At 42.5% G+C, this 27,882-nt stretch overlaps 2 protein-coding genes across 2 annotated transcripts; both read right to left on the minus strand.

Moving 5' to 3' along the window:
- Positions 1-3,839: 3,839 nt before the first annotated feature.
- btg4 (B-cell translocation gene 4) lies at positions 3,840-8,317 on the minus strand. The gene is made up of 4 exons (XM_056285463.1): positions 8,145-8,317; positions 5,803-5,940; positions 4,316-4,586; positions 3,840-4,055 (listed from the first exon to the last, which is right to left on the minus strand). The coding sequence occupies exons 1-4, from the start codon at positions 8,315-8,317 to the stop codon at positions 3,840-3,842; spliced, it is 798 nt and encodes a 265-aa protein (XP_056141438.1).
- A 2,368-nt stretch (positions 8,318-10,685) lies between these two features.
- On the minus strand, positions 10,686-26,000 carry LOC130117287 (collagen alpha-1(XXV) chain-like). The gene is made up of 12 exons (XM_056285495.1): positions 25,763-26,000; positions 24,850-24,876; positions 24,409-24,435; positions 22,051-22,167; positions 17,124-17,189; positions 15,491-15,535; positions 14,953-15,021; positions 14,819-14,845; positions 14,535-14,588; positions 13,788-14,153; positions 11,266-11,304; positions 10,686-11,152 (listed from the first exon to the last, which is right to left on the minus strand). Exons 1-10 carry the CDS (start codon positions 25,799-25,801, stop codon positions 14,097-14,099), a joined length of 528 nt encoding a protein of 175 aa, XP_056141470.1. The 5' UTR covers positions 25,802-26,000; the 3' UTR covers positions 10,686-11,152; positions 11,266-11,304; positions 13,788-14,096.
- Between the last annotated feature and the right edge of the window lie 1,882 nt (positions 26,001-27,882).

The raw sequence follows: 27,882 nt of genomic DNA on the forward strand, positions 1-27,882 counted from the left end.
TAACACAGCATTATTAACATGAATCTTTCGATATTTTCTGCATTAGATACCATTTTAACATAGAACGTTACCTCTTTTACAAGTTCTTAGAAACACAGCCGATCACTCCAGAGTACTTGAGGAAGGTAGCGAAAAAACGGAACTTCCGGTTTAATCTCCGCTGTTCTAGCTCGCGCTGGGGGAGGCTGCACAAGGTACAGCGCCCTCTGGTGGTTTTTTACTTTAGAAATCAATCCCCACCCGGCTCTCTCTCTCTCTCTCTCTCTCTCTCTCTCTCTCTCTCTCTCTCTCTCTCTCTCTCTCTCTCTCTCTCTCTCTCTCTATATATATATATATATATATTGTAACGTGCATGGATAAGTAGACACGTTGTTCCTTGACCAGCGGATCCCACATTTTAGTCGACTGGTTAACGTTGTCGCTTGCGGAGTGGGAGACACGGGTTCGCGTCCCGGCTGTGGTGACGGTCTGCCAGACTGACCCCCGAATTCGCTACAATATACAGTGCATCCGGAAAGTATTCACACCCCTTCACTTTCCCCACATTTTGTTATGTTACAGCCTTATTCCAAAATAGATTAAATTCATCCCCCCCCATCAATCTACATACAATACCCCATCATGACAAAGAGAAAAAGGTTTTGTAGAAATTTTTGCAAATTTATTAAAAATAAAAAACTGAAATATTGCATGTACATAAGTATTCACACCCTTTACTCAGTACTTGGTTGAAGCACCCTTGGCAGCGATTACAGCCTCAAGTCTTCTTGGGTATGAAGCTACAAGCTTGGCACACCCATATTTGGGGTATTCCTCCCATTCTTCTCTGCAGATCCTCTCGAGCTCTGTAAGGTTAGATGGGGAGCGTCGCTGCACAGCTATTTTCAGGTCTTTCCAGAGACGTTCAATGGGGTTCAAGTCTGGGCCACTCAAGGACATTCACAGACTTGTCCCGAAGCCACTCCTTTCTTGTCTTGGCTGTGTGCTTAGGGTCATTGTCGTGTTGAAAGGTAAACCTTCGCCCCAGTTTGAGGTCCTGAGCGCTCTGGAGCAGGTTTTCATCAAGGATCTCTCTGTACTTTGCTCCATTCATCTTTCCCTCGATCCTGACTAGTCTCCCAGTTCCTGTCGCTGAAGAACATACCCACAGCATGATGCTGCCATCGCCATGCTTCACTGTAGGGATGGTATTAGTAAGGTGGTGGAGGTGCCTGGTTTCCTCCAGACGTGACGTTTGGCATTCAGGCCAAAGAGTTCAATCTTGGTTTCATCAGACCAGAGAATCTTGTTTCTCATGGTCTGAGAGTCCTTTAGGTGCTTTCTGGCAAACTCCAAGCGGGCTGTCATGTGCCTTTTACTGAGCAGAAGCTTCCGTCTGGCCACTCTACCATAAAGGCCTGATTGGTGGAGTGTTGCAGAGATGGTTGTACTTCTGGAAGGTTCTCCCATCTCCACAGAGGAACGCTGGAGCTCTGTCAGAGTGACCATCGGGTTCTTGGTCACCTCCCTGACCAAGGCCTTCTCCCCCAATTGCTCAGTTTGGCTCGGCGGCCAGCTCTAGGAAGAGTCCTAGTGGATCCAAATTTCTTCCATTTACAAATGATGGAGACCACTGTGCTCTTCGGGACCTTCAAAGCTGTAGATATTGTTTTGTACCCTTCCCCAGATCTGTGCCTCGATACGATCCTGTCTCAGAGGTCCACAGACAATTCCTTTGACTTCATGGCTTGGTTTCTGCCCTGATGTGCACTGTCAACAGTGGGACCTTATATAGACAGGTGTGTGCCTTTCCAAATCATGTCCAATCAATTGAATTTACTACGGATGGACTCCAATCAAGATGTAGAAACATCTCAAAGGATGATCAGTGGAAACAGGATGAACCTGAGCTCAATTTTTAGTGTCATAGCAAAGGGTGTGAATACTTATGTACATGCAATATTTCAGTTTTTTATTTTTAATGAATTTGCAAAAAATTCTACAAAACCCTTTTCATTTTGTCATTATGGGGTATTGTGTGTAGATTGATGAGAAAAAAAGGAATTTAATCAATTTTGGAATAAGGCTGTAACATAACAAAATATGGGGAAAGTGAAGGGGTGTGAATACTTTCCGGATGCACTGTATATATATATATATATATATATATATATATATATATATATATATATATATATATATAAATAAACACATCTCAGCCAGAGTTGTAAGGTAGAAATTAGTTGCTGCATAATATGAGACAATGGTAGACTGAGGATGACTAACTACTTTTATTTTAGAATATATAGAGGATTGACACTTCCCTTCCCCTCGCAGCCCTTAAAAATGTCACTTAACCCCGTTTTTCCTCTTGTGGAGGTACTTAATTGCCACAGTGGAAGGATGTGGCTGTACTGGGCAACTCTGTCACTGCAGTGTGACTATAAGACCAAGAGTAGGCTACTATACGTTAGTCTGTTGGACAGGTTGTTGTCCCTGTATTATGTGTGCCATGTATTGTGTTACTACATGTGAGGTCTCATCCCTGCACTGTGTACCACTGTGGTACTACAAAGAGTAATTCTGTACATTTACTGTACTTTGAGATTAAAGAGATCATTAACAGTCAATTATTGTAAAATAACCACCAGCTTCATCACCAATGCAACCACCACCACACAGTTTCCCCTATGTGCAACCCATTTCATCTCCCAGATAAGGTGCCAGTTTTGGCCTTTGACCAATGAGGTGTTTTAGCCAAAAGTAAAATATAACCTGGTCTCATCTACTCAAGGTACCGAGTTACTTTGAGTAAACCTGTTAAAGTTGCAGACCTTGTAAGAGTTGAATCAGCCATCTTTGTCAAGAGGCTCAGTTTTCTGATCAGCATTTTTTTTGTGTGCCAATTTACAACGAGTGAATTGCTTCAGACTGTAACTGTAGTCCCCATGTGGATTCTTAAGAGCTTTATAACATCTGTGGTTCTCCATCAATCTCTGCAGTAAGGTCAGGATCAGTCACAGAAAAAAAAACGACGCAGCTGGCACTTTTAAAGGATCCAGTATCTTGCACAAGTACACTTATGCAGGGTAGATGATTGCTTTTATAAAGGGTGCTGGTACCAGTGCCCGCATGTTTATGGGGAAACTTTCCACACGCAGCCATCCTTTCCCCTGGTGCTGGATTTAGGTATTGAATAATTCTCTCTATTGCAAATTATTCCTTTGCATCACTGTCATGTTGAGAAACACCAATAAGTAATAAACTATATAGTCAAGTCCCCTTTAAAAAAAAAAGTTTAGTCTTAAATTGGCGATCTCTTTGGACAATATGTCAAGCACTGTATAAAACAGAGCGAGGATGGAAAAAAGTGAGCAAAAAATTAAATTCCGAAGTCCAAATCACCATGCCTTGTTTGCTACAGACACCCAGTAGGGGAACAGCTCTGAGGGGACCAACATCAGCTGGAATAGAACAAGCACAAAGACAACCGTGGCTCAGTTCATCGATAATCATTTGCAGTTTCTTTATTCACATCCTCTACACATTAATTTTAGTTTTCAAAATACATTTAGAAGGGACGTTTTATTAAAAAAAAACATGCTGAAAACTTAAAAAAAAACATGCTTAAAAAGCATTACCTTAAATCATTTTCACAAAAATTCTTTAACTTGCATCCTTTAAAATATAATACAGGTCCTGAAAAGCCCGTCTTCACCAGCTGTTCAGAGCCCCCCCCCCCCACACACCTCCCGTACTATAAAAAAAATCATTCTTCATTAGGTCAAAGTTTTGACTTGATGAAGGCTGCCCTTTTGTTAAAAGCAACCAGAATGTCTGATTTTCCAGGCCATATGCCTCTAAGAGCGGGTCTTACTGACCCAGTGGTACTTGTCAACACGGGGTCCAGTGAACGAGAAGGCAGGGCGGTACGGCTTGAAGGCTTTGGAGCCAGAGAACTGAGTGCTGTGACCTGCAGGTGGGGGTGCATGTGATGGCAATCCATCCCCAACAAAGGGCTTCCTGTTCTGGTACGTTACCCAGATTTGGGGGGCGCATGGAGAAAAGTCACTGAACTGAGGAAAAGAAAAGAGGGTAAGAAGGCAAGAGAGGACACACAGTTAACCAGGGGGTGAAATGGGAAACCATAAGCAACATAGGTAAGGTTACAGCTATGTGCATGCTTGTTCATATTCCCAAAACACCCCTTCTGATCTCACAGATAAAAAAAACCCCAACAAAACAACAAAACAAAGCAGACTAAAAGAAAAAAAGCACATAAAACTGAATCAAAAACTAACGTTTGTCTGTCAGCATCTCCCGCTATAGTCTATACCTGGTAGACACTGTTGGGGTTGCTGACTGTTGGGATGGTTTTGGGCTCTGGGTTGGGGACTGGGGCGGGAGCAGGACACGGAGCTGGTAGGCTGCTGCCGCTGCTACTCACGCTGGTGTCCTCGTCATCGTCTGAGGAAGCTCCCGATTGGATATCCGTACTGGCTCGCTCCACAGCATCCTGGATACGCCGGGAAAACTCCCGATCTCTGCGGCGACAGCTATCGCTATCCACTATCGACACACAGAAAGGAGCGCTATGCTCACCGTACCTGGAGAGGAGGATACATTGGAGGTGTGGGTGGATTATGTTACCAGTGCTGTCTGTGAATGTTCTCATTCATCCAGGTCATCCAACTGGACTTGGTATATATCCGTGAAGACATTTCGCTTCTCATCCAAGAGGCTTCATCAGTTCGTGCTTTTCTGACCAGACCAAGCTCAGACTAGCTTGGTCTAGTCAGAAAGGCACGAACTGATGAAGCCTCTTGGATGAGAGGCGAAATGTCTTCACGGATATACACCAAGTCCATTTGCACTCGATTCAATTCCTTTGGATTCCCAGGGCGTTTGGTATTAACTCCTTGAATGCTATACCTCTTATCTAGTGACCATCTGACAATTGTCTCAATATTTAGTCTTTGTATAACTAATAGGTGTGGGTCACTAAGATGGAGTTTTATGAGGGCAACAACAGTAATGGCAGCACTGACAGAATGCAACTGCAAAACGACGAAGCAGGGAGCAATAACAGGTTTAATGAATTAAGACATTATGGTGCACATATCCTAAAACTGATGTAATTATCCATTGGAAAACTGAAACCTGGAGCATATGGTCTACATACTTATCACCAGTCTGAAATTTTATTAGAATTATCATTATTTTTTGGACCCCCCCTTTTCTCCCCAACTGTATCTGGCCAATTACCCCACTCTTCTGAGCCATCCCGATCCCTGTTCCACCCCCTCTGCCGATGCGGGAAGGACTGCAGACTACCACATGCCTCCTCTGATACATGTGGAGTCGCCAGCTGCTTCTTTTCACCTGACAGTGAGGAGTTTCGCCAGGAGGACGTAGCACGTGGGAGGATCAAGCTATTCCCCCCAACCCCCCCCCTTGAACAGGTGCCCCGACTGACCAGAGGAGGCGCTAATGCAGCGACCAGGACACACCCCCACATCCGGCTCCCCAACCCAATTGTGTCTGTAGGGACGCCCGACCAAGCTGGAGGTAACACAGGGAATGAACCGGCGATCCCCATGCTGGTAGGCAACGGGATAGACCGCCATGCCACCTGGACGCCCAGCATCATTCATTCTTTAATTTATTTTGACAAACAATGCAGGATATTCGATTCAGTTCCTACAGATTTTGATACGCCAGCCTTGCTTGTATGGACTGCAACTGCAATTCATATTGAATGGGGTTAAGAAGTTTGTTAGTTGAACCGGAGTCCTTACTTTGAAAATGTTTCTGGTATCTCACCTGCAGGACACCTCTCCAGGGTCCACCCAGACCGTCAGCTCTCTGGGCAGGCCAAGGTCTTCATAACGCACCGCGCTCTTGACACAGGCCTCCTCCAACACTGGGTCTCTCAACTGGACTCTGTTCATACGCAGACACCTGAAAAACCCACAATGGATAAAGCGACCGAGTAAACCCATCCGTTCAGAATCCTTGAATCCCAGTGCGGTAACATCGAATGCACCAAACACTCGATACTAAAATAAAAAATCCACTTTGGGATTTTAAAAAGGAACATTCAACATTCCAGCAAAAAATATTTCTACATCAGCAGCACATTTCCATACTTCACCATTGCAATCCACAAAACTAAAAACAGAAAAGGTTTCAATTCCAGTTATCTTAACCCCCCCTCTTCGTATTTAGGCTCCCACAATTTGTAATAAAAAGGATTGGGAATGGGATTCCTTATTAGTGGTGTTATAGTTTCTGGTAGTGTGTAGACATGGGGGGGGGTGGATTGGGGCTGTCATGTGGGTCGTCCCACCCACCCCAAAACACGAAGGTTAAAAATGTCTAACTAAAGCATATTCACTGAAATTGAGTAATGGTTACTTTAGGTACAAAAGACAAGCCATTACAATACACGTCCAAGCCAAGAAATAGCCATTACTTGGTAATTCGAGCCAAATTAAAAGCTTTTGAGTAAAGTATCGTGTATTCGTAGCCACAGCAGGTCAAGGGGCATGTTTGTATAGGCAGGGCCGGGGAAAACAACCCAGCACACTGGGCAAAATAGGGATACGCCGCCCAGTACGTTATATTTAAAAAAGAAATGCATTTTTTTATCAACTAATGACCCGCATTTTTGACGTACCACCCATCCATTATCCAAACCGCTTATCCTGCTCTCTGGGTCGCGGGGATGCTGGAGCCTATCCCAGCAGTCATTGGACGGCAGGCGGAGAGACACCATGGACAGGCCGCCAGTCCATCACAGGGTCATATAAAATCATCTGTAATTTAAGAGGTTTGTATTTCTGCAATTACATTTTAAATGATCTGTTTTGTCATGTTTATTCCCTTAAGTGATATATTTATCTTTGTAACCGATTTTAACCTCATTTCCATGCATTAATTGTAGCGGTGGCATCTTTATAATGTGTACAAAAACTTGCCAGTGTTGTCTTTGCCGTAACCTGCTGTAGCAAACTGGCATACTTCCGGCATCCATTGACATCAGTGGATGGCAGAAGAACTACAAGGCCGATGGGATGAGATGTTCGTTTTCTAAACGTCGTCATTGAGAAACTCATGTAACGCATACCGGTACATGCAATGCAGACCAGCTCTCTTGGCAAGAGAACGTCGAAAATAAATTGCATCGAACTTGTTATAGTTTTAAAAGACGAGTACAGATGTTACATTAGTGAATGCCTCACCTGACATAGGAGTAATAACAAATAGTCTTGATATTTCTTCTTTCTATCGGGGGAAAAATAATATCGTTCGCCTTTCTTGGCTTGGCTGCTGCGAGCTCCATTATCTTGGAGTGATCCAGTTTGCGACAGATTTTGTGCTCAAATGAAATTCCGGCCAATCCGCTCAGACGATCTTGTGACGTTGTGGATCGCAGGTAGTTACAAGTTTGAGACGCGAAAAACTCTCTCAGTGCCTGTGTTACCGGTACAGTTAACAATAGGGTCAGGGCAACGGTAAGATTTGGGAAAAAATCCAAAACATTTTCCCGGTAGATGTACCTAAGCATGTCAACGGGTGAATCCACACATCGCTGAGATAGCTCTTGACAGCCGTTTTCAAAAAGACATGTATGTTCGGGTTAATACGCCTACGTGCCCCTGAGCAAGGCAATGGAAAGAAGAAGTGGAGTTGGTCTCTGGGCGCTGCAGCTGCCCACTGCTCCAACGCAATAGGATGGGTTAAATCCACATGACAAATTTCATTGTCACCAAAACAACTGTGCAACGACAATAATAAATTGTCTTTCTTCATTTTATCTCGAAACTCATTTCATCTCTTAATTTTTGCAAAACCCGTCAAGGTGCGGCGCCCTCTAGTGGTCTGGCGTCCTGTGCAATTGCCCGGTTGGCCGCCGGCCCTGTGTGTAAGACACGTTACATATGGAATAAAAAAAGGTCCAGTTTTTGAGAAAAGACCCATGGGTAGGCCGACTACAGCCCAACCAAAGCTGACGCTAGGGCAGTGCAAGTGCGACACAGGTCCACTACTTAAACTTGTTTTGATACACATCCCGAATATACAATACTCTGTCGTGTTGTGCTGGTTTTATCAGTCCATGCAGGATACAACCAGATTGTTATGTAGTAGACATGCATCCTCACCTGTAGGCCTGTCCCTTGCTGGGCGTTAGAGGGTCCCAGTGGTTTTTGTAACTCTCAAACAAAGTAGATGTGAGCGCCCCAGCAAAACGGTCTCTGCTGTCATTATCAAGACAGCCGTAGCGCTTAGTTAACCGAGCTACAAAAAACACTGTCGCAGCTATCTCCTCTCTCATGGCCACACACACACACAAACACACCAACGCCCACCTCCCCAAAAGTCCTGACCCAAACCCTTCAACAATACTTCCCACACACAAACACAACTCTTGTTTTGAGATGCTAATTACTCCCCCCCCCAAATATTCTAACGCATTACAGGCTAAAGACAAAGCGACGTGGACTTGCCTAAGTATTTCTATGATGTCCTAAATGTTTTTTGTTTGTTTGTTTTCGTTTTGTTTTTGTTGTTGAAAAGCAAACGCTACTACAAAATAAAACAACGCCTAACATGAAAGCAAGACAACCTCAGCAAACACATTTGCTCCTGGAGGTCTGCGGAGACTCCAGAGATATCTTGACAGCGGCTCTTACTCGCGCCTGACAAATAAATAAATAAATAAACAAACAAACAAACAAATCAATCCATAGCACCTGCTCCAAACCTCGTCTAAACCTCAAATGAACTAAAAGTCAAAACTCTTGATTCCTCAATCCTTCCCAAAGTAGTGTTATCAGGCAGCTGCTGAGTTGAGTGTCTGACAGTCAGGAGACTTCGCAGGCTGGCTGAGGAGCACACACCTGTACCTTGTTGAATTAAATGGGCAGTGGGGTTGAGGAGTGGGGCAGGCGTGGAGAGGCCTCTTGAATATTTGTTCCTGGATGAGAATGCACCCCATGACAACAAAAAATAAATCACGGATGAATAACTAAATTAATACATTTGAAAAATACTCAGTAATTAACTTACGCGCGCGATATATATATATATATATATATATATATATATATATATATATATATATATATATATATATATTGTAACGTGCATGGATAAGTAGACACGTTGGTTCTTGACTAACGGGTCGGGCCCTTTAGTCGACTGGTTAACGTTGTCGCTTGCGATGCAGAAGATACGGGTTCGCGTCCCGGCTGTGGCGGTGCCCGGGCTGCCCCCCAAATTCGCTACATTGGTGTCAGAAGTGGTACGGTGAGGTCATCGGAAGCGCGTGCGCCCAGAGGCGTGAGGGAGCTGATATGCTGAAGCGCGGGGACGTGCTTCCCGAAGAAGGTGGGTAGTGTAACGTGCATGGATACGTAGACACGTTGGTCCTTGACTATCGGGTCGGACCCTTTAGTTAACGTTGTCGCTTGCGGAGTGGGAGACACGGGTTCGCGTCCTGGCTGTGGCGGTTCCCGGGCTGCCCCCCGAATTCGCTACTATATATATATATATATATATATATATATATGTGTGTGTGTGTGTGTGTGTGTAGTGCCTCCAGTGCAAACTAGGGGTAGCAGTAAAGGCGTTAACATCTAACTAGGGTCGGTGAGGAGTTTGCCTTGACTAACTCACGAGAGGAGTTGATGTGTAGTTGAACAGTTGACAATTTTATTGCCTCACAACAGCAAAATATACACAACGCTGACTTTTACATAAAAGAATTGAAATAAAACAAAATAGAGCTCTTTAAAGTAAATAAAATAACAAACTAAAGAAAACCTCGTTCAAATCACAACCCTCAGTGAGCGTCAGCAGTTTGAGATGAAAGAAAAGCTCAGTTCCTTGTCCTTGAGTGTATGTGTTGGTCCAAGAGTTCAGTTCCTGATCCGTGAGTGTATTGGATATACTTCAACGATGACTATTTCTACCCTGGTAGAGGAAATATGCTAGTGTGTATGGGTTCTTATCTGGTGTCTGGATGAATGATTCAGGCTTGTCAGATGTTTCCTGGGACAGATCCTATGATCGTCCAGTCTCACTGGGCTGGGCTCGCCATCACAATCTCCCAAATTCTATCTGGTAGTTCAAACAAACCAGTCGGAGTTCCAAATACTTAAAACTCGACAGACCTTCGTCTCGTAAGCTCACAGATGATATTTTGATTAAACATTACACTTTTCAGAATCAAAAAAATGTCCATACTCTAACTTGCTGAGGCTATGTATAATGAAATTCAGTCGTCGGTTCAAGCACATTTTCAGGGGAGATCACAAAAAGGAGAAAAAAAAGACGACTGCGTGCGGCACTCTACCCTACGATAACTTCGTTGCCTACTAATACGAGGATCGCTGTTCGAATCCCCGTGTTACCTCCGGCTTGGTCGGGCGTCCCTACAGACACAATTAGCCGTGTCATAAACTTCATAAACTTAAGGACCCACAGACAAATTTATTCCAAAAAAAAGTACCATTATTAGACATATATATCTCACAAAACCACCGTAATGACAAAACCAGTGTGTGCGAAAGAGACTGCTCAGACTACAGTGTTCGATAATTCCCCTCAAAACAAAACATTTATGTCAAATAAGTAGAAATTGAAAAAAATAGGACATTTTTTCTCTTTAACAGTTTTTATTGATTTTCACAACACATTTTTATGCACATACACATGAATATATACGGAAGTAAATAACCATAAATGCATTGCACCTAATCCATATACATAGATTAGTACACAGATTGCACATGTATCTTGCCATACACATTATTCATAATACACACATACATATAGAAAAAAGAAAAAGGAAAATAAACAGACAACAATAAAAAAAAGAGAGAAAAAAATGGGGGGGGGGGGTTCTCTGCCACCTCAATCTAACTCTAATCTTCTTTATTGAGTGGGATTTGTAAACTCTTGTAATAGACAAAAAAGGGGGGGTCCAGATCTTCATAAATTTTTGTATAGAGCCTTGACGGGTGTATCTGATTTTCTCAAGTTTCAAAAACTGCATAATGTCTTTAATCCATGTGGGAAAATTAGGTGGTGAAGAGGACATTTTTTAAGGCAAAAAAAGTACTGCTTTGTACAGATTTGTAGATCTTCACAGACTGAGCCCTCGTCACTGAAAAGCAGAGAGAGAGAATTAAGTTATCTAAAGGTAAAGACGGTGGGTCCTAAATATTTCTGTCCTCTTTACTGAGTCTCCTGGTTGTACACGAGACAGACCGTACCCACCTCATGCCAACAGCCCGGAAGGGGGAAACCATCCCTGCCCTGGGAAACAAACGGACAGACCCAGACAGAAAACAGACACAATTCAGGTTAGAAGTGGCAGTCAGAGATAGAGGGGGGCACAGAACAAAGAACAGGAAAGCGGACAGTCAGACAGGTGGAAAGGTAATCAGTGTGTCACATGACATCACATACCAGAGGGAAATGTATTCAAAAACATTTTCCTGCAGAGTTTGACAACCTACAGACTGGGAGCTGAAAAGTCATTATAGGGAAAGGAGCTGCTGAATTAACACATTGCAGAAATGGTTCAATGTGATAAGATCCAAAGATTAAAGCTGTTATCTGACATTAATTTCCAAGTGCAGTGTCTTTATGCATGCTTAATAATCCAGGTAAGAAAATCAAAGCAAGCTGAATCAGTTCATCTGGATACAATGTTTATTGACAGATACGTTTCACCATTAATCTAAAAGACCTCTTCAGTCTCAACTGAATGCAGGTATCCCCACCCTTATAAACAATACAGTGGCATAACAACTGAAAACAACGTTTGGTTTCATATGCAAATTGCCTTGACCATTAACTAGTTTCAATGGCAATATGTACTATGTGTGTACTGTGTGTACTATTCCCCTATCCTCTGTGATTAGTACACATTGCCATTGAAACTAGGTTTTTTTTGTTGTTTTTTTGTTTTTTTTAAAAAAAAATTCCCTATTTTTCTCCCCAATTGTATTCGGCCAATTACCCCACTCTTCTGAGCCATCCAGATCGCTGCTCCACCCCCTCTGCCGATCCGGGGAGGGCTGCAGACTACCACATGCCTCCTCCGATGCATGTGGAGTCGCTAGCCGCTTCTTTTCACCTGACAGTGAGGAGTTTTGCCAGGGGGATGTAGCGCGTAGGAAGATCACACTATTCCCCCCAGTTGCCCCTCTCCCCCCGGGGCAGGCGCCCTGACCGACCAGAGGAGGTGCTAGTGCAGCGACCGGGACACATACCCACATCCAGCTTGTCACCCGCATACACGGCCAATTGTGTCTGTAGGGGCGCCTGACCAAGCCAGAGGTAACACATAGATTCGAACTGGCAATACCCATGTTGGTAGGCAATGGAATAGACCGCCACACTACCTGGATGCCCATTCAAACTCTAGTTAATAGTCACGGCAATGAGGATACCATTTCATCACTCAGATGAGTGATGAAATGTTTCTTTCTCAATAAACATGTCCAGATGAACTGATTCAACTTTCTGTGAATTACAAGTGCAATGTTTTAGTAGTGCCAACCCATAGTGACACACATGGTACAGGCACAACAGGACCTCTAATACTAACATAGTACCACAACACAAAAGCTTCAATATAAAGGGGCAGCGGAGGATGAACTACAGAACCAACTAAAATCCTAAAATAACCACTACCCTCTCTCCACTGAGAGAAAGCCCTATCTCACTGGGGAATAGTAAACCTATTGGTACAATTGGTACAACTGCCTGTGTAGCCTCTTTAGTCTCAATGTGCAGTTACATTTTTGAGGAGGTCACCAATAGGCTACAGCGGAGCCCTTTACTTAGGCTATGGGGACGCCACCATAGCCTACACCTATAGGGAGCCATAAAATCTATAGGTTAAAAACATGGCAGGTTGGTCTTGGTACTCTGTGATGTAAGCATAACAGGATAAACACAGCTGCAGCTAATAACAATTGGTCTGTTGAATGTATCTGTACCAAAGAGCCAGCATTGACAGTACTAATGACAATTGCTAGTGCTGTCTGTCTGTCTGGCAATGCTGATAGGTGTGCTGGATCACTTATATCAAACAGACCCATTATTTGTTTTACTTGTCATTATTAAATATTTTTGCAATTTTTAATTTCAAACATCTCAAGACAGATGGAACAGTTTAAATCTAGAGCCCTGATATCATCTTTGTGTTTCATTGTCCACCCTCCCCTGTAGAGATGCATACTGTGAGCGGGTTTTTTTTGCATCTATAATGCTTTATATGGAAACACACACAAATCAGTAATGTTTATAAAACTGTTACCAACAGATATATGCCATTTGATAGTTATATACAAAAGAAAATTGATATGTATTTTCCAAAATTGACGATAACTCACTAGAATCTTGATTACAATGCAAGCTAGCATAGCAACCAGTTCCTTTTTGTCATCCTCTGGAAATACATTATTTGTATCAGTACTGATTCATTCCTTTTCCTTAACTCTTGCTGCAGATCCAATTCATGGCAATGTTCAATTTACCTATATATCCTGGCACCTCTATGTCACTTACAATCACCCATTTCTATCCATTAGCTTTCATAATATGAGACAATGCACATTTAATTCTCATACTTTTTGAATGTAATCTGATTCATGGTCAGTATGGGTTTACCATTTATCATTAGCTTCCTCCAACTTGTGTCATACTGTCAGACACTGTCCTCATCAGGTCCACCATTCGTTGACCTAAGCATGCATTAGGAAGTTGACAGGAAGGAGGTCACGTACCACAGGGCAAGGCTGATCCAATCCCGGTGAACCCTCGTCTCCCTTCTGGCCTTTAAGCCCCCTCTTTCCAACCAGACCCCTCTCTCCCTGAGGAAAGAGAGCCTGTCAAACTCCGATGAGGAGCTGGTTTATGTTGGGCCATTTCTACAAAGGACACCTTTTCAGTTGTCTTGACAATGTTGCTTTATTCTGAATAACTGTTATGCATTGTGACTCTGGGTCTTATTGTGTTGCATGATGCAGAATGGGTTGCCAATCTCCACTGCCCAGCAAGTTTCCTCCTCCTCCTCTACTGCTACCCTAGGAGTGTCAGTGATGTAAATAGGCAGCTGGCTGGGCCAGTGGAAATGGGCTAGTCAGGATTTCCTGTGGTAATGATGAAGATAGGCAAATAAAAAAGATAAGATAAATATCTAAAGAAACAGTAGTATTACATACAATTTCAAAAACCTATCTTCTGGATGACCTTGAGGTCCAATCCTAGCAGCTGCCATCAATCCTTGATCCTTTTACACACTGAGCCTCTAGCTGCCAACTAATGTAATTCTCTTTACATTAAAAAAGTGTTAATACCTGAAGCAAGATCATGTAAAAACAAACAATCTAACAAAGTCACAGAATCTCCATTGCTTTAAAATTAGCCATTGGTTGATGTCTAAAGCATTCAGGGTCAGGAATGGCTATCTTCAAAAGTGGCTCTATAAGCCAATCTTCTCCCAATGCAGTGCTGTGAATGACGCTGCCAACCTTGTCTCCTCTGTCTCCAGTCTCTCCCTTCTCCCCAACCAGACCAGGAAGACCCTGAGAGACAGACAGAGACACAAAGAAAGGAAGAGACAGTCAGACAGATATGTGGATAGAGAGACAGACATACAGAAAGACATTGGCAAAAGATAGACAGAAGGATACAGAGGGAGAGAGCAACAGACAAAGAGATGAAGATGTATTATTGTAATCAATAGAACACGATTTCTGGTAGAAGACCTAATATTTCCTTCTCCATTCTTCTCAAGAGGAACAGAGTTACTCACATCGATCCCAGGCAGTCCTTGTTCTCCCTGTAAGACATGAAAAATATTAAGACGTGTAAATTGTCTGCACCTATCTGAGTTCATTTATTTTATTAGAATACATCCAAAAAAATTAAGGAAAGAGAAAAATTCACCTTTGTTCCTGGAGTTCCTCTCTCTCCTGTCTCTCCCTTTCCCCCTCTTATTGATTCACCTGGTTCACCCTGAAACATGTGTACACACACACACATACACAGAGCATCAAGCACATGGCATTAAAAACAAATCTACTACTACTACTACAACTACTTTCGGCTGCTCCCACTAGGGGTCGCCACAGCGGATCATCCGTTTCCATTTCTTCCTGTCTTCTGCGTCTTCCTCTGTCACACCGTCTTCCTCTGTCACACCAGCCACCTGCATGTCTTCCCTCACCACATCCATAAACTTCCATAAACAATAAAAACAAATCAATTTCTTTAAAACCAAATCTGAAAACCGCTAGCTGCCGGCTAGCAGTTTCGCTAGGGCTGTCATAACTCCCCATTGAATTTTGACCCCACTGGTGAATTGATTATAAGTTGACTGTGCTAGCAGAAGAAAGCAAGCAAAATGAAAACCATGTTTGACTGGAAAAGAATCAACATTTATTTCAGAAGACTGATCAACTGCTTTACAGAAAGGAGTTCTTACCTTTGACCCTGGTTCTCCATGAGGGCCAGGTGGACCAGGAGGCCCCTAAGGACACAGCAGAGTCATGAATTTGATAATCCTGTCAAATATACCACTTGAAAAATGACTATCTGTCTACCTGTCTCTCTGTCTGCCTAACTGCCTGTCTATCACTCTATCTTTTTTTAAAAAAAAATTTATTTCTGATTTTTCCCTTTTTTCTCCCAATTTAGTGGCCAATTGATCCCTATTTTAATTCAAACACCCACCCTCGTATTGCATGCGTTCGCCAACTGCATCTCTCCGGCCGGCAGTCTCGAAGGAAAGCGCCTCCCCACTTTCGTGACAAGGCGAATCCAAGCCGAACCACTGTTTTTCCGACACACACAGAGACGCATTCACATGACGAACACAAGCCGACTCCGCCCCCCTCCCGAAGACAGCGTTGCCAATGATTGCTGCTTCATCGAGTCCGGCCATAGTCCTATCACTCTATCTTGACTGAGCTACAGTAATTCTACATAAACACCTGACAATGGGTCTCATTCATCAATCGTTGGTATATGTACAAATTTGTTCTTACACACCCATGGAATTTCTTTAGCGCTCAACACTGTCTGACAGTCAGAAGCAAAGCCTGATGGTTATTTGTAATTCCTTCCCCCTAACATCTATTGTCTGCCTCTTGCAAAGAGCAATCACCCAGCCTCGCAAAGACACCAGTGTTAGCCATTTGGTGTCTAAATTCAGGGGTTACCCCAGTTCTACACTGGTCTCTGAGACAAACTTCAGGGCTAAAAAAATCCCATGGGTGCATAAGAACACATTTGTATGTATGAACGATTGATGAATGAGGCCCAGTGTTTTTGTAGGTTATGTGACAAAATTCATAGCTGATAACACAATGGCCATATATCCCCCCAAATTTTTAAATGTATTTGAAATTGCTCTTGAATAAGAAATGATTAATGGAAAAAAGTTTTTGTTCTATTTATCTTAATCATATTTTAATGTAAAATTTTCAAAGTCAAATACTTCTTAGTGTCATAGAGCAGCAGGGGTACAGCAGATGGTCTCACCTCTGACTTACTGACATGAATTTACAGTTTAACCACAGAGCCATTGTAAAAAACCATGTAAATAAAGAGGAAACGTTCATGCTCATAATGAACACCCTGTCCTTTCAGCAGTGAGTGAGTGTGTGTGTGCACACACACACATGCCAGTGCTCCATTCAATCAATTTAAGTCTCACCTGTAGTAGTTTATCCTACAGGTTCGTTCGATCCTCTGCTCCTCCCAGCAAAAATATCAGAGTGTTCTTCAGCAAAACATCTAACCCCTAACTGCTTGACTGCTTGAAATGAGCTGATTATTCCCTTGCATGGACCTGTGTTGTAATCTTTGATTCTGTAGAGTTTGTGAAATGTTTTTTATTTCCCTATTTGTTGGGTATATGTGTGTTGTATTTTGCATGTTTTTTATATAGAATAAAGGAGAGAGAAACCCCCCCCCCCCAAAACCTGCATGGTTGACACCGCCATTGGTGTTTGAGTGTGTATGTGTGTGTGTGTGTGTGTGTGTGTGTGTGTGTGTGTGTGTGTGTGTGTGCACGCATGCATGCCAGCATCCCATTCAATCAATTTAAGTCTCACCTGTAGTAGTTTATCAAAAGCTGAGTTGCCCAGGGACCCTGGCACGCCTTTCTCTCCAGAGAGACCCTTCAAGACAGAACACATTGGCAACAGAGAGAGAGACAGAGAGAGCAAGAGAGAGAAAGAGAGAAAAGAGAGAAAAGAGTGATAATTTACCGGAGTGTTTTTAACTGCAGCAAAGAGGACATAAGTTGCTTCAAGGCAATAGGAAAAAGAACTGGAGTTGGTCCCCGGGCACTGCAGCTGTCCACTGCTCTTAAACAATAGGATGGGTTAAATGCAGAGAACAAATTCATTGTAAGAATACAATGACAAAATAATGTGGCTGGCTTTCTTCATCTTTCACTTGGTTTAGAAATTGCTTGTGTTAATCAAACAACCATATTGGCCCCTGCAGGAACTCTGAATAAATGGACATACTGTACGATTTTAGAGGTTTTCAAGTATATTATAATAACAACACATAAATTATGCATGTTTATACATCAATAACATAATCAAAATAAAGACAGCAAGCAAAAAGGTAATCAGAGATTTTGCTGAGCTATTCCTCCATAGTTGGACTTAGACAAAGGACATTTTCATCCCTCATCAATCCATCCATCCATCCATTATCCAAACCGCTTATCCTGCTGTCAGGGTCGCGGGGATGCTGGAGTCTACCCCAGCAGTCATTGGGAAGCGGGCGGAGAGACACCCTGAACAGGCCACCAGGGATGTTCAAGACGGAAAAAAAATAGCAGGAGGTTCAGAGAAAAGACTGACAATGTGACCAGTGAAGTCCCCTCCAACTTTTGGGTGTGGAGAGACCCCATCTCAGGCCTTTGGTCATAGTGACAGTGATTTGATGTACCTATAACTGTTAAGCTGTATAAACCAATGTCTTTTGGTATACATTTTTGTGATTGAATATAGATGGTCTATTGATTGATTATGCTTACTGATAATTATTAATTTAATCCCAGTGGACATATGCTACTACTGAGTCCTCTCCTGCCCCTATACTCTGTGGAGTTCCGCAGGGTTCCAGCCTTGGTCCCATCCTTTTTTCAATCTACACGTTACCTCTAGGCAATCTGCTTGGCCAGTTCAATTGCATGAGACATCACCGGTAAGTCGATGACATGCAACTCTATTTATACGTTAAGCCAAATGATATGGGTAATATGAGTACCCTTCATGACTGTCTAGCTGCTATTAAGGAATAGATGTCACTTAATTTCCTTCAGCTAAATTCAGACAAAGCTAAGGTTATCTTTATTCGTCTTAATAAGTTTGTTTCAGAGGTGACACCTTGTATTGACCCTCTGGCCACCAATGTTAAACCCTCCTCAAGGGTGTAACATTGGTGTGCTCTGATAGGATGCGGAATCAGGCTGGGCTAATCTAACTGCTAGCCCATGCAGACCGGTAGTTCTGACATTCATCCTGGCTGGCGTTCGTTCCCTTGGACAGTGATTTTGTGTTTAGTTTTGATTATATGTGTTCATTTGGATATGTATGTTCTTGAAGTTTTTGGATGTTTTTTTGTCTTTGTGTTGTACTGCTGTGGGCTGCAGGAAACGGCATTTCGTTACATTTCATGTACGCAAGTGCATGAAGTGAAATGACAAATAAAGTGCTCCTGTTCCTTCCTGAAATCTGGGTGTACTCTTTGACCAAAATCAGAATTTCGACCTACACATAAACAAGCTTGCTCAAACCTGCTTTTTCCAACTCCAAAAAATAGCAAAAATCAAATCAATGCTATCAACCATGGATCTTGAATTACTAATCCATACCCTAATTTTTTCATGCCTTGACTACTGCTCTTTTCTCCTATCTCACCCTAGCAGCCCTGTTCTGCTTACAACTTGCGCAAAATGCTGCAGCCAGGCTGCTAACTAATAAAAATCTTATTCCCACATCACACTAATCCTTGCATCCCTTCATTGGCTCTCAGTAAGTTATAGAATAGACTTCAAGATACTGCTTATTACATGCGAGGCCCTACATGATCTTGCTCCTTTATACATTTCCGAACTTTTGTATCCTTAATCCAACTCTAGACCACTCAGATCTTCTGACCAGGGTCTATTTATACCCCGCTCCCTCCATAAATCCTAGGGCGACTCTGCCTTTGCTGTAAGGGCCCCACCCTCTGTTAGATCAGATGAGTCTGTAAACAGCTTTAAAAACTTCTCAAAACCCATCTCTACTGACTTGCCTTCCTTGTAATGGGGCTGTATTTTTTTTCTGTATATAACTGTATGTGTATGTTGTTTATTTTCTCAGTATATATATATATATATATATATATATATATATATATATACACTACCGTTCAAAAGTTTGGGATCACCCAAACAATTTTGTGTTTTCCATGAAAAGTCACACTTATTCACCACCATATGTTGTGAAATGAATAGAAAATAGAGTCAAGACATTGACAAGGTTAGAAATAATGATTTGTATTTGAAATAAGATTTTTTTTACATCAAACTTTGCTTTCGTCAAAGAATCCTCCATTTGCAGCAATTACAGCATTGCAGACCTTTGGCATTCTAGCTGTTAATTTGTTGAGGTAATCTGGAGAAATTGCACCCCACGCTTCCAGAAGCAGCTCCCACAAGTTGGATTGGTTGGACTGGCACTTCTTGCGTACCATACGGTCAAGCTGCTCCCACAACAGCTCAATGGGGTTCAGATCTGGTGACTGCGCTGGCCACTCCATTACCGATAGAATACCAGCTGCCTGCTTCTGCTCTAAATAGTTCTTGCACAATTTGGAGGTGTGTTTAGGGTCATTGTCCTGTTGTAGGATGAAATTGGCTCCAATCAAGCGCTGTCCACTGGGTATGGCATGGCGTTGCAAAATGGAGTGATAGCCTTCCTTATTCAGAATCCCTTTTACCCTGTACAAATCTCCCACCTTACCAGCACCAAAGCAACCCCAGACCATCACATTACCTCCACCATGCTTAACAGATGGCGTCAGGCATTCTTCCAGCATCTTTTCATTTGTTCTGCGTCTCACAAACGTTCTTCTTTGTGATCCAAACACCTCAAACTTGGATTCATCCGTCCACAACACTTTTTTCCAGTCTTCCTCTGTCCAATGTCTGTGTTCTTTTGCCCATCTTAATCTTTTTCTTTTATTGGTCAGTCTCAGATATGGCTTTTTCTTTGCCACTCTGCCCTGAAGGCGATATTATGAACCCTACATAGCCCTCGCCAAAATCCCGTACCCTGTCCCAAATCTCGCGAACGGACGCCGGATTTCCGCGAACGGACGCCGGATTTCCGCTGCGTTGCTAAGGAAACAATCAACTATCAACTTGGTGCGAAGCAAAGCTAACGTTAGCTACCTTCAATTTGAACTTATGAATCGTCTAAAAAGTGAACCATGGGGTTGAAATTAGGATTGTGAGGGAAAGAATAGCCTTAAGTTGACTAACCTAACAATTTTAGGTTACAAGGTCTGCCTCTGCTCCTTGGATACGTTATTGGTATTATAATTGTGATGCATTTGAGGCTTGATGAGACAAAGAATCAGAATGAACCCCAGCTAAAAGGTTACATTGAGTAGTACATCACGACAGAGTCAAATATGTCATCTTCCTGAGGGTGGCGCTAATGTGCAAGAGCTGAAGGTGGCGCTAATGTGTAAGACTTGTAAAAGTCATATTACTACAATATAGGAGCTCGTTTTGTTTGTAGTCATGATAAGGGGTGAAGTATCCTATGCTCAAACGTGGAGCAAGCAAAGATTGAGTTAAAAACGTTAATGTTGATTGTGGATAACTTAGACAGGTTAAATTGTGGGTGTACAGCGTTTCCTTGATGAGCGCTAACCCCATAACAACATATTTTCGCGTTGCTACGGTGGCGCACACGTGACAAAGCCAGAAACGGGATTTTGGCGAGGCCTATGTAGGGTTCATAATATCGCGCCCTGAAGCCCAGAATCCCGCAGCCGCCTCTTCACTGTAGATGTTGACACTGGTGTTTTGCGGGTACTATTTAATGAAGATGCCAGTTGGGGACCTGTGAGGCGTCTGTTTCTCAAACTAGAGACTCTAATGTACTTATCTTCTTGCTCAGTTGTGCAACGCGGCCTCCCACTTCTTTTTCTACTCTGGTTAGAGCCCGTTTGTGCTGTCCTTTGAAGGGAGTAGTACACACCGGTGTAGGAAATCTTCAATTTCTTAGCAATTTCTCGCATGGAATAGCCTTCATTTCTAAGAACAAGAATAGACTGTCGAGTTTCAGATGAAAGTTCTCTTTTTCTGGCCATTTTGAGCGTTTAATTGACCCCACAAATGTGATGCTCCAGAAACTCAATCTGCTCAAAGAAGTGCCCATCCAACCAATCCAACTTGTGGGAGCTGCTTCTGGAAGCGTGGGGTGCAATTTCTCCAGATTACCTCAACAAATTAACAGCTAGAATGCCAAAGGTCTGCAATGCTGTAATTGCTGCAAATGGAGGATTCTTTGACGAAAGCAAAGTTTGATGTAAAAAAAATCTTATTTCAAATACAAATCATTATTTCTAACCTTGTCAATGTCTTGACTCTATTTTCTATTCATTTCACAACATATGGTGGTGAATAAGTGTGACTTTTCATGGAAAACACAAAATTGTTTGGGTGATCCCAAACTTTTGAACGGTAGTGTATATATATAGTATATCTTGTGCAAAACTTTGTAACTGTTTTAAAATGGTGCTATAGAAATAAACTCTTACTTACTTATTGAATCCAGTAGTTAGGCTCCTCACTGAATGAGTATTGGGCTGGCACCAATGAAAAGATCGCGCTTGGTTATTTAATATTCTATTTATGTTAACTGAAGGGTAAGAGCACTTTCTGAATGCCCTATATTTAGTCGGTAAAACTATATCATACAAACGAGACAGACGGACAGACGGATATAAAGATGCTCTGACCTGTTCCCCGGGAGGTCCCCGGGGCCCGTCTTTTCCTATGTCCCCTGGGGGCCCTCTGGGACCCGGAGTACCTGGAGGTCCTAGGGGTCCAGTAAGCCCAGCCTGACCCTGTTCCCCCTACACACACACACACACACACACACACACACACACACACACACACACACACACACACACACACACACACACACACACACACACACACACACAAGGAGTGACTTTATTAGTTACTGGGGGAAATCAGACAGATTACTACCTGGCCTCAGGAGGGTGGTGTGGGTGTGTGGCAGCGGGTTGTAGTTTGGAAAAGCTCTTGTCACATCAGCAACACACCTGCAAGGGGTACAAGATTAGTCATAGCAGAGGAGGTTTCTGTACGACAACAGGTAAAGCAGTGCTTCACCAAAAACGAACAAAAAAAAACAACACACATATCACTTAAAACATCTTTATTTAGATGCCAACATTTTATTAGAATGACTATTTCCTCTGACTCAAACAAAAAATAGTGTCACTGTTAAAAAAATGTGTCGTGAGTACTGTGTAACACAGCATCCTCTTCAGGTGACACAGGAGCGTTCTGCTTCACTAACCCAATATAAGTGAATTTAAGTTGAAATAGTTCCTTACACGTTGTTGATTGGACACTTATGGTTTATGACGCCTTTTAATGCCCACACAGTGAAGCAGCGCTTCACCTAGCGTTTCCTCAACCTGAAAATGATCGACACCCATTTAACCAATCAGAGAACACCAGTTCAGCCTTTCTGATCCTATGCTTGACTTGTTCACCAACCTTCATCATACCTTTTGGTATTCGAAGCACAGTAAAAGATAGATATGAAAGATAAGAAAAAGAGATTAGCCCAAGATAAATTATTGACTACTATAGTAGTTTTTGGTAGTTCTTGTATATATATTGTAATTATAATAATTAATTAATTTGTGCAGATCTTTATTGTTCAACTTTATATTTGTATTTTTGATCTTGAACTCGTGTAGTAGCCCTGTACTGTAGGCTGACGTTAGTTGTTCTAATTAGCTTAGCTAGCTAGCTACTAGCTTAGCTAGCTCCTGTCCTGTCTTCCGCAATTTTTGCAAAGAAGAATTATGATGGATGCAAACATCGTGGACCGAATCCTACAGGAATCTTTTCACACTTTCTCCTGTGAGGAAAAACTAGGAGGGAAGACACAGGGGAGACCAAAGGCCCCCATCAAACAGGTGCAGAGAGTGGGCTCGGTAAGTCGGAGTTTTAAGTGTTCTAGGTATGACAAGGTGGAGTGGCTAACGGAGAGTATGCTAACAAACCGCTTGTATCGCTGCTGCAGGAGATGGGTGTTCTTCAAAGTTTGCAAGAGATGAATTTGAGGATCCATCTGTTAAGCTTCATGAAAAATCAAAGGCGCATGTCAGTGCAGCCTGTAATAGCCGTGCAATTAAGTCTGTTGGGGAAATGTGAGTATTGATACTCTGATTGATGAAGGATAGCATCTCCAGTTGGCATAGCATAACGACACAGTCTGGAAAAACCGTGACATTCTGAAACGGTTGATTGATTCGGTGTCATTACTGGGTTGTCAGGAGCAGGCATTTAGGGGGCATGATGAGAGTGAAAAGTCCGATAATCAATGAAACTACAGAGAGATGGTAGAAGTGTTTTCCCACAATGATGATGTTCTGACTGCTCATTTGAAATCGACCACTGTGTTTTCTGGGATGTCTAAGACCATACAAAATGATCTGATTGAAACCATTGCTGCTATTTTTGCTTCCCATATTTTGCTTCACCAAAACTTTTGGTCAGTAGCTGCCACTGAGTCATAGCCATGTTGCATTGGTCATTAACCAGTTTCAGTTAGACTGGGACAAGAGAGCTTTATCCAGTAATCAGAGGACATTTTTTTGTTGGTCAATAAAACTAGTGATCAATAAAACTGGTGCTTTCTAACCATCACGGTATAACTCAATCCATGAATTGTTTGTATATAAGAACGGTTTGTGACAAGTGGTAGCCTATATAGGGGACTGATGAATGGTGTCAGAGGCAGGTCCAGGAGAATTTGTGCTGGGCTAGGCTCTGATTGCTCCTACTCCAGGAGTGCCAAACTAGAGAGCGACTTAAGCTCATAGGGGATGGTTGTAAAGCTCAAGCTTAAAGGAACCAAAGGAATGACCCATGCTCCCCTCATAGGGAGCATAGGTCCTTATTATGGGGTTTAATAGATTTAATGCAACCACAATTATAATGATTATTATAGAACAGAATAGAGTAGAAAAGAATAGAAACATGCCCCTGAACAGATTAACATGCCTACAGGCTGTTCATATGAGTGATAAAGATGCATTTGACTGTACCTTGTTTCCTTTGGGCCCTTGGGGTCCCTGATTGGACAGCAAGAATTAAGGCAAAAGTTAACATCAACTGCAAGCAATGACTCTGTTGTGGTCAATAAATGATATACTATACAGTATAAGCTGTGTGCTATATAGTACATACTGTATCATGCGCTTTACAGCATGCTATAAGCTATACAGTATATTAAATGCTATTTATTGTTGATATGTATATTCGTTTTAACATACTTGCACACTCACATTTTTCATTCATAATACACACATGAACTGAAGGTTAAAGGTCTACTATTCTGTGTCACCTGAGCAAGAAGCCTTGCTTTGGTAGCATAGATCCTTTGTCAGCAAGAGCAATCGGTAATTCACAGAGCAGCAGCAGTTTACTTCCTTGTTCATAATCATCGGTTGGAAATGTAAAATATAAAAAGGCCCGTTAATACTCACAGGTATTCCATCCAGTCCTGTGGAGCCCTGGAACATATTTGAAAAACATCCTTCAGATTTAATCCCTGCTCAAACCACATTCTACAAACCACAGAAATTGTAAATGGACTGCATTTATATAGCGCTTTTCTAGATTACTGACCACTCAAAGCACTTTACAGTATATGCCTCACATTCACCCATTCACACAAACACAGTCATACACTGATGGTGGAGGCTGCCATGCAAGGTGCCAACCTGCTCATCAGGAGCAGTTAAGGGTTCAGTGTCTTGCTCAAGGACACTTTGACACACTCTCTGCAGGAGCCAGGGATCAAACCAGCGACCTTCCGATTACTAGACGACCCGCTTTACCTCCTGAGCCATGCTGCCCTATGAAAGTTGAATCAGTTCATCTGGATACAACGTTTATTGAGAGAGAAACGTTTCATCATTCATTTAAGTGACTTCTTCAGTCTCAACTGACTGCAGGTATCTGCACCCTTGTAAACATCACAGTGGCACATATATTTATAGGTGTGGGGATACATGCAGTCTGAAGAAGTCACTTAGATGAAAGATGAAACGTTTCTCTCAATAAACGTTGTGTCCAGATGAACTGATTCAACTTTCTGTGATTTCCTTACCTGGATTATTAAGCACACATGAACACATTTTACAAAAGCAGCAACAATGCAACTTTTAGATTTGTCAAAAAATTGTTAGATTCATAATTCACCCCAACATTCACAACCCTCAGGATGACCCATGCACCTGGCAATGGACTCGCAACTTACCAACTCACATTCCCCAAGACACAGTGCCTCAATAGTGTATTTCTAACTTTGTAGAGCCTGTGAATTTGTTTATCCATATGTAATCTTTGTTTCCATTTGTTGTATAATTTCATTATTATTTACAATCAATTTATTACTCTTTTCTGGATGTGTCGAAGATGGCGGCGCGAATTCATGTTTGCAGCGGCCTCACCGTACCGGTGTGGGACGCGACAGCCTCACACAGTACCGTCCATAAAGTGCCTTTGTCCATGTCTGTGTCTAAGTTTGTTTTGTGTTCATTTGATGCCTGGGAGAGCTGGCGTTGGATCGGCTGGGGGAGCCTGGTCTGCTGCGTCCAATACGTCCAGGCACTACGGCCCTACCGGAGCTGCGTCCGAGGATGAAACACTGAGGGCGGTCTGACAGGATGCGGAAGCAGGGCAGGCTAAGCTAACTGCTAGCCCACGCACACTGGCAGTTGCGACAGTCATCCTGGCTGGCGTTCGTTCTTTGGACAATGACACATTTGGACTGTGTTGCACTAAGTGGACTGTGTTGTTAACTGTTTGTGTGTGTGTGTGTGTGTGTGTGTGTGTGTGTGTGTGTGTGTGTGTTTGTGTGTGCGTGCGTGTGTTTTGTTTTTGTTTTTGCTTTAAATGTTTTTTGGTGGTGTCATTTTTGGGAAATGTTGGTTGTGTGTTTTTGTCTTTTTTGTCGCACTGCTGTGGGCTGGGGGAAACAGAATTTCCTTTCTTTTGGGTGCACAAGTACATGAAAGAAATGACAATAAATTGTTCCTGATTCTTGATTATTTGGTGATCAAAGTTGTACTTTGATCTTTATTTTCTGTCCTTATTGTCCTGCCTTATTATATATGGTGTGGAAAATGTCAAATCTCCAAGATGAAAACATGTTGGTGTGGCCATCCATGGCTCCTAGGTGGTACTCTGTTTCTCTGTAATTACAGGGACACTCCAGTCTGGTAACATCAGTCAGCAGTGTTGCAGATGAGACGCATATGTATTGAAATACAGGCAAATAGATAAGTTTAATCTCTGTCACTTGGTAAAAACCCTAGTGTGAGGACGGTTTGTGGCTGTACGGATCCCAAGAAAGGTGTTGAGAAGTGTTAACAGGGATTACTGGTCACCTATCGCCCTACAACAAGGTGTAGGTGTAACATGGCAAGGAAATAAAGACCCGAGTGTGGACATGAGGCAGGAGACAGACATGTACACATTTTGAAATAATTACTTGAGAATCACACGTATTTACAATCAGCATAAGGAATGTGACCCCATACATGCTGTGATCAATACTGAGCTGGGAAAACAAATAACAGAACTTAAATAGTTTAAAAGAACATGTGGAAAATAATAAGAATAATTAGCAAAAACATCCTTATTCTGCATCTACCTGTCAGACAAGGAAGTAGAAGGAACCCTTAATGAAATTACTGAAGAGTCATAACATCTGTACCGAGGCTAACGTTCATGAAGAACCTGTGATTCTTTATGACATTACAGTCTCCAGTCCCTGGCTTTGTGTATTTTATCACTCATGCTTTGTGTGTGTGTGTGTGTGTGTGTGTGTGTGTGTGTGCGCGTGCGCCAGTTTCCCACATAAACACAGACGCATGCACACACACACGAACTGTCTGTGTGTGTGTGTGTGTGTTTACCAGTGTCCCACACAATCACACATACACGCACTTATGCACACATACAAACTATCTGTGTGTGCGTGTGCCAGTTTCTCACATAAACACAGACGCATGCAAACACACAAACTATCTGTTTGCGTGTGTATGCATGTCCCCCCCACACACACGCACACGCGCGCTCGCGCAAACAGATAATTTGTGTGTTTGCATGCTTCTGTATTTATGTGGGAAACTGGCACGCACACACACACACACACACACACACACACACACACACACACACAAACAGATAGTTCATGGATGTGCGTAAGTGTGTGCATGCGTATATGATTGTGTGGGACACTGGCATACACACATAAACAGATAGTTCCCATGAGTTTGTGTGTGTGTGTGTGTGTGTGTGTGTGTGTGTGCCAGTTTCCCCACATCAACACAGAAGCATGCACACCCACGAACTATCTGTTTGTGTGTGTATGCATGTCTCACACACACACAAACAGATGGTTCCTGTGTGTGTGAGTGTGTGTGTATCTTTGTAAGCATGTGTATACTTACTGGAAAGCCATCCCGTCCTGGAGTTCCCTGTGTGAGTTGGACATTATCACACAAATC

This window comes from Lampris incognitus, chromosome 8 (assembly GCF_029633865.1).
Source record: "Lampris incognitus isolate fLamInc1 chromosome 8, fLamInc1.hap2, whole genome shotgun sequence".
NCBI classification, from domain to species: domain Eukaryota; kingdom Metazoa; phylum Chordata; class Actinopteri; order Lampriformes; family Lampridae; genus Lampris; species Lampris incognitus.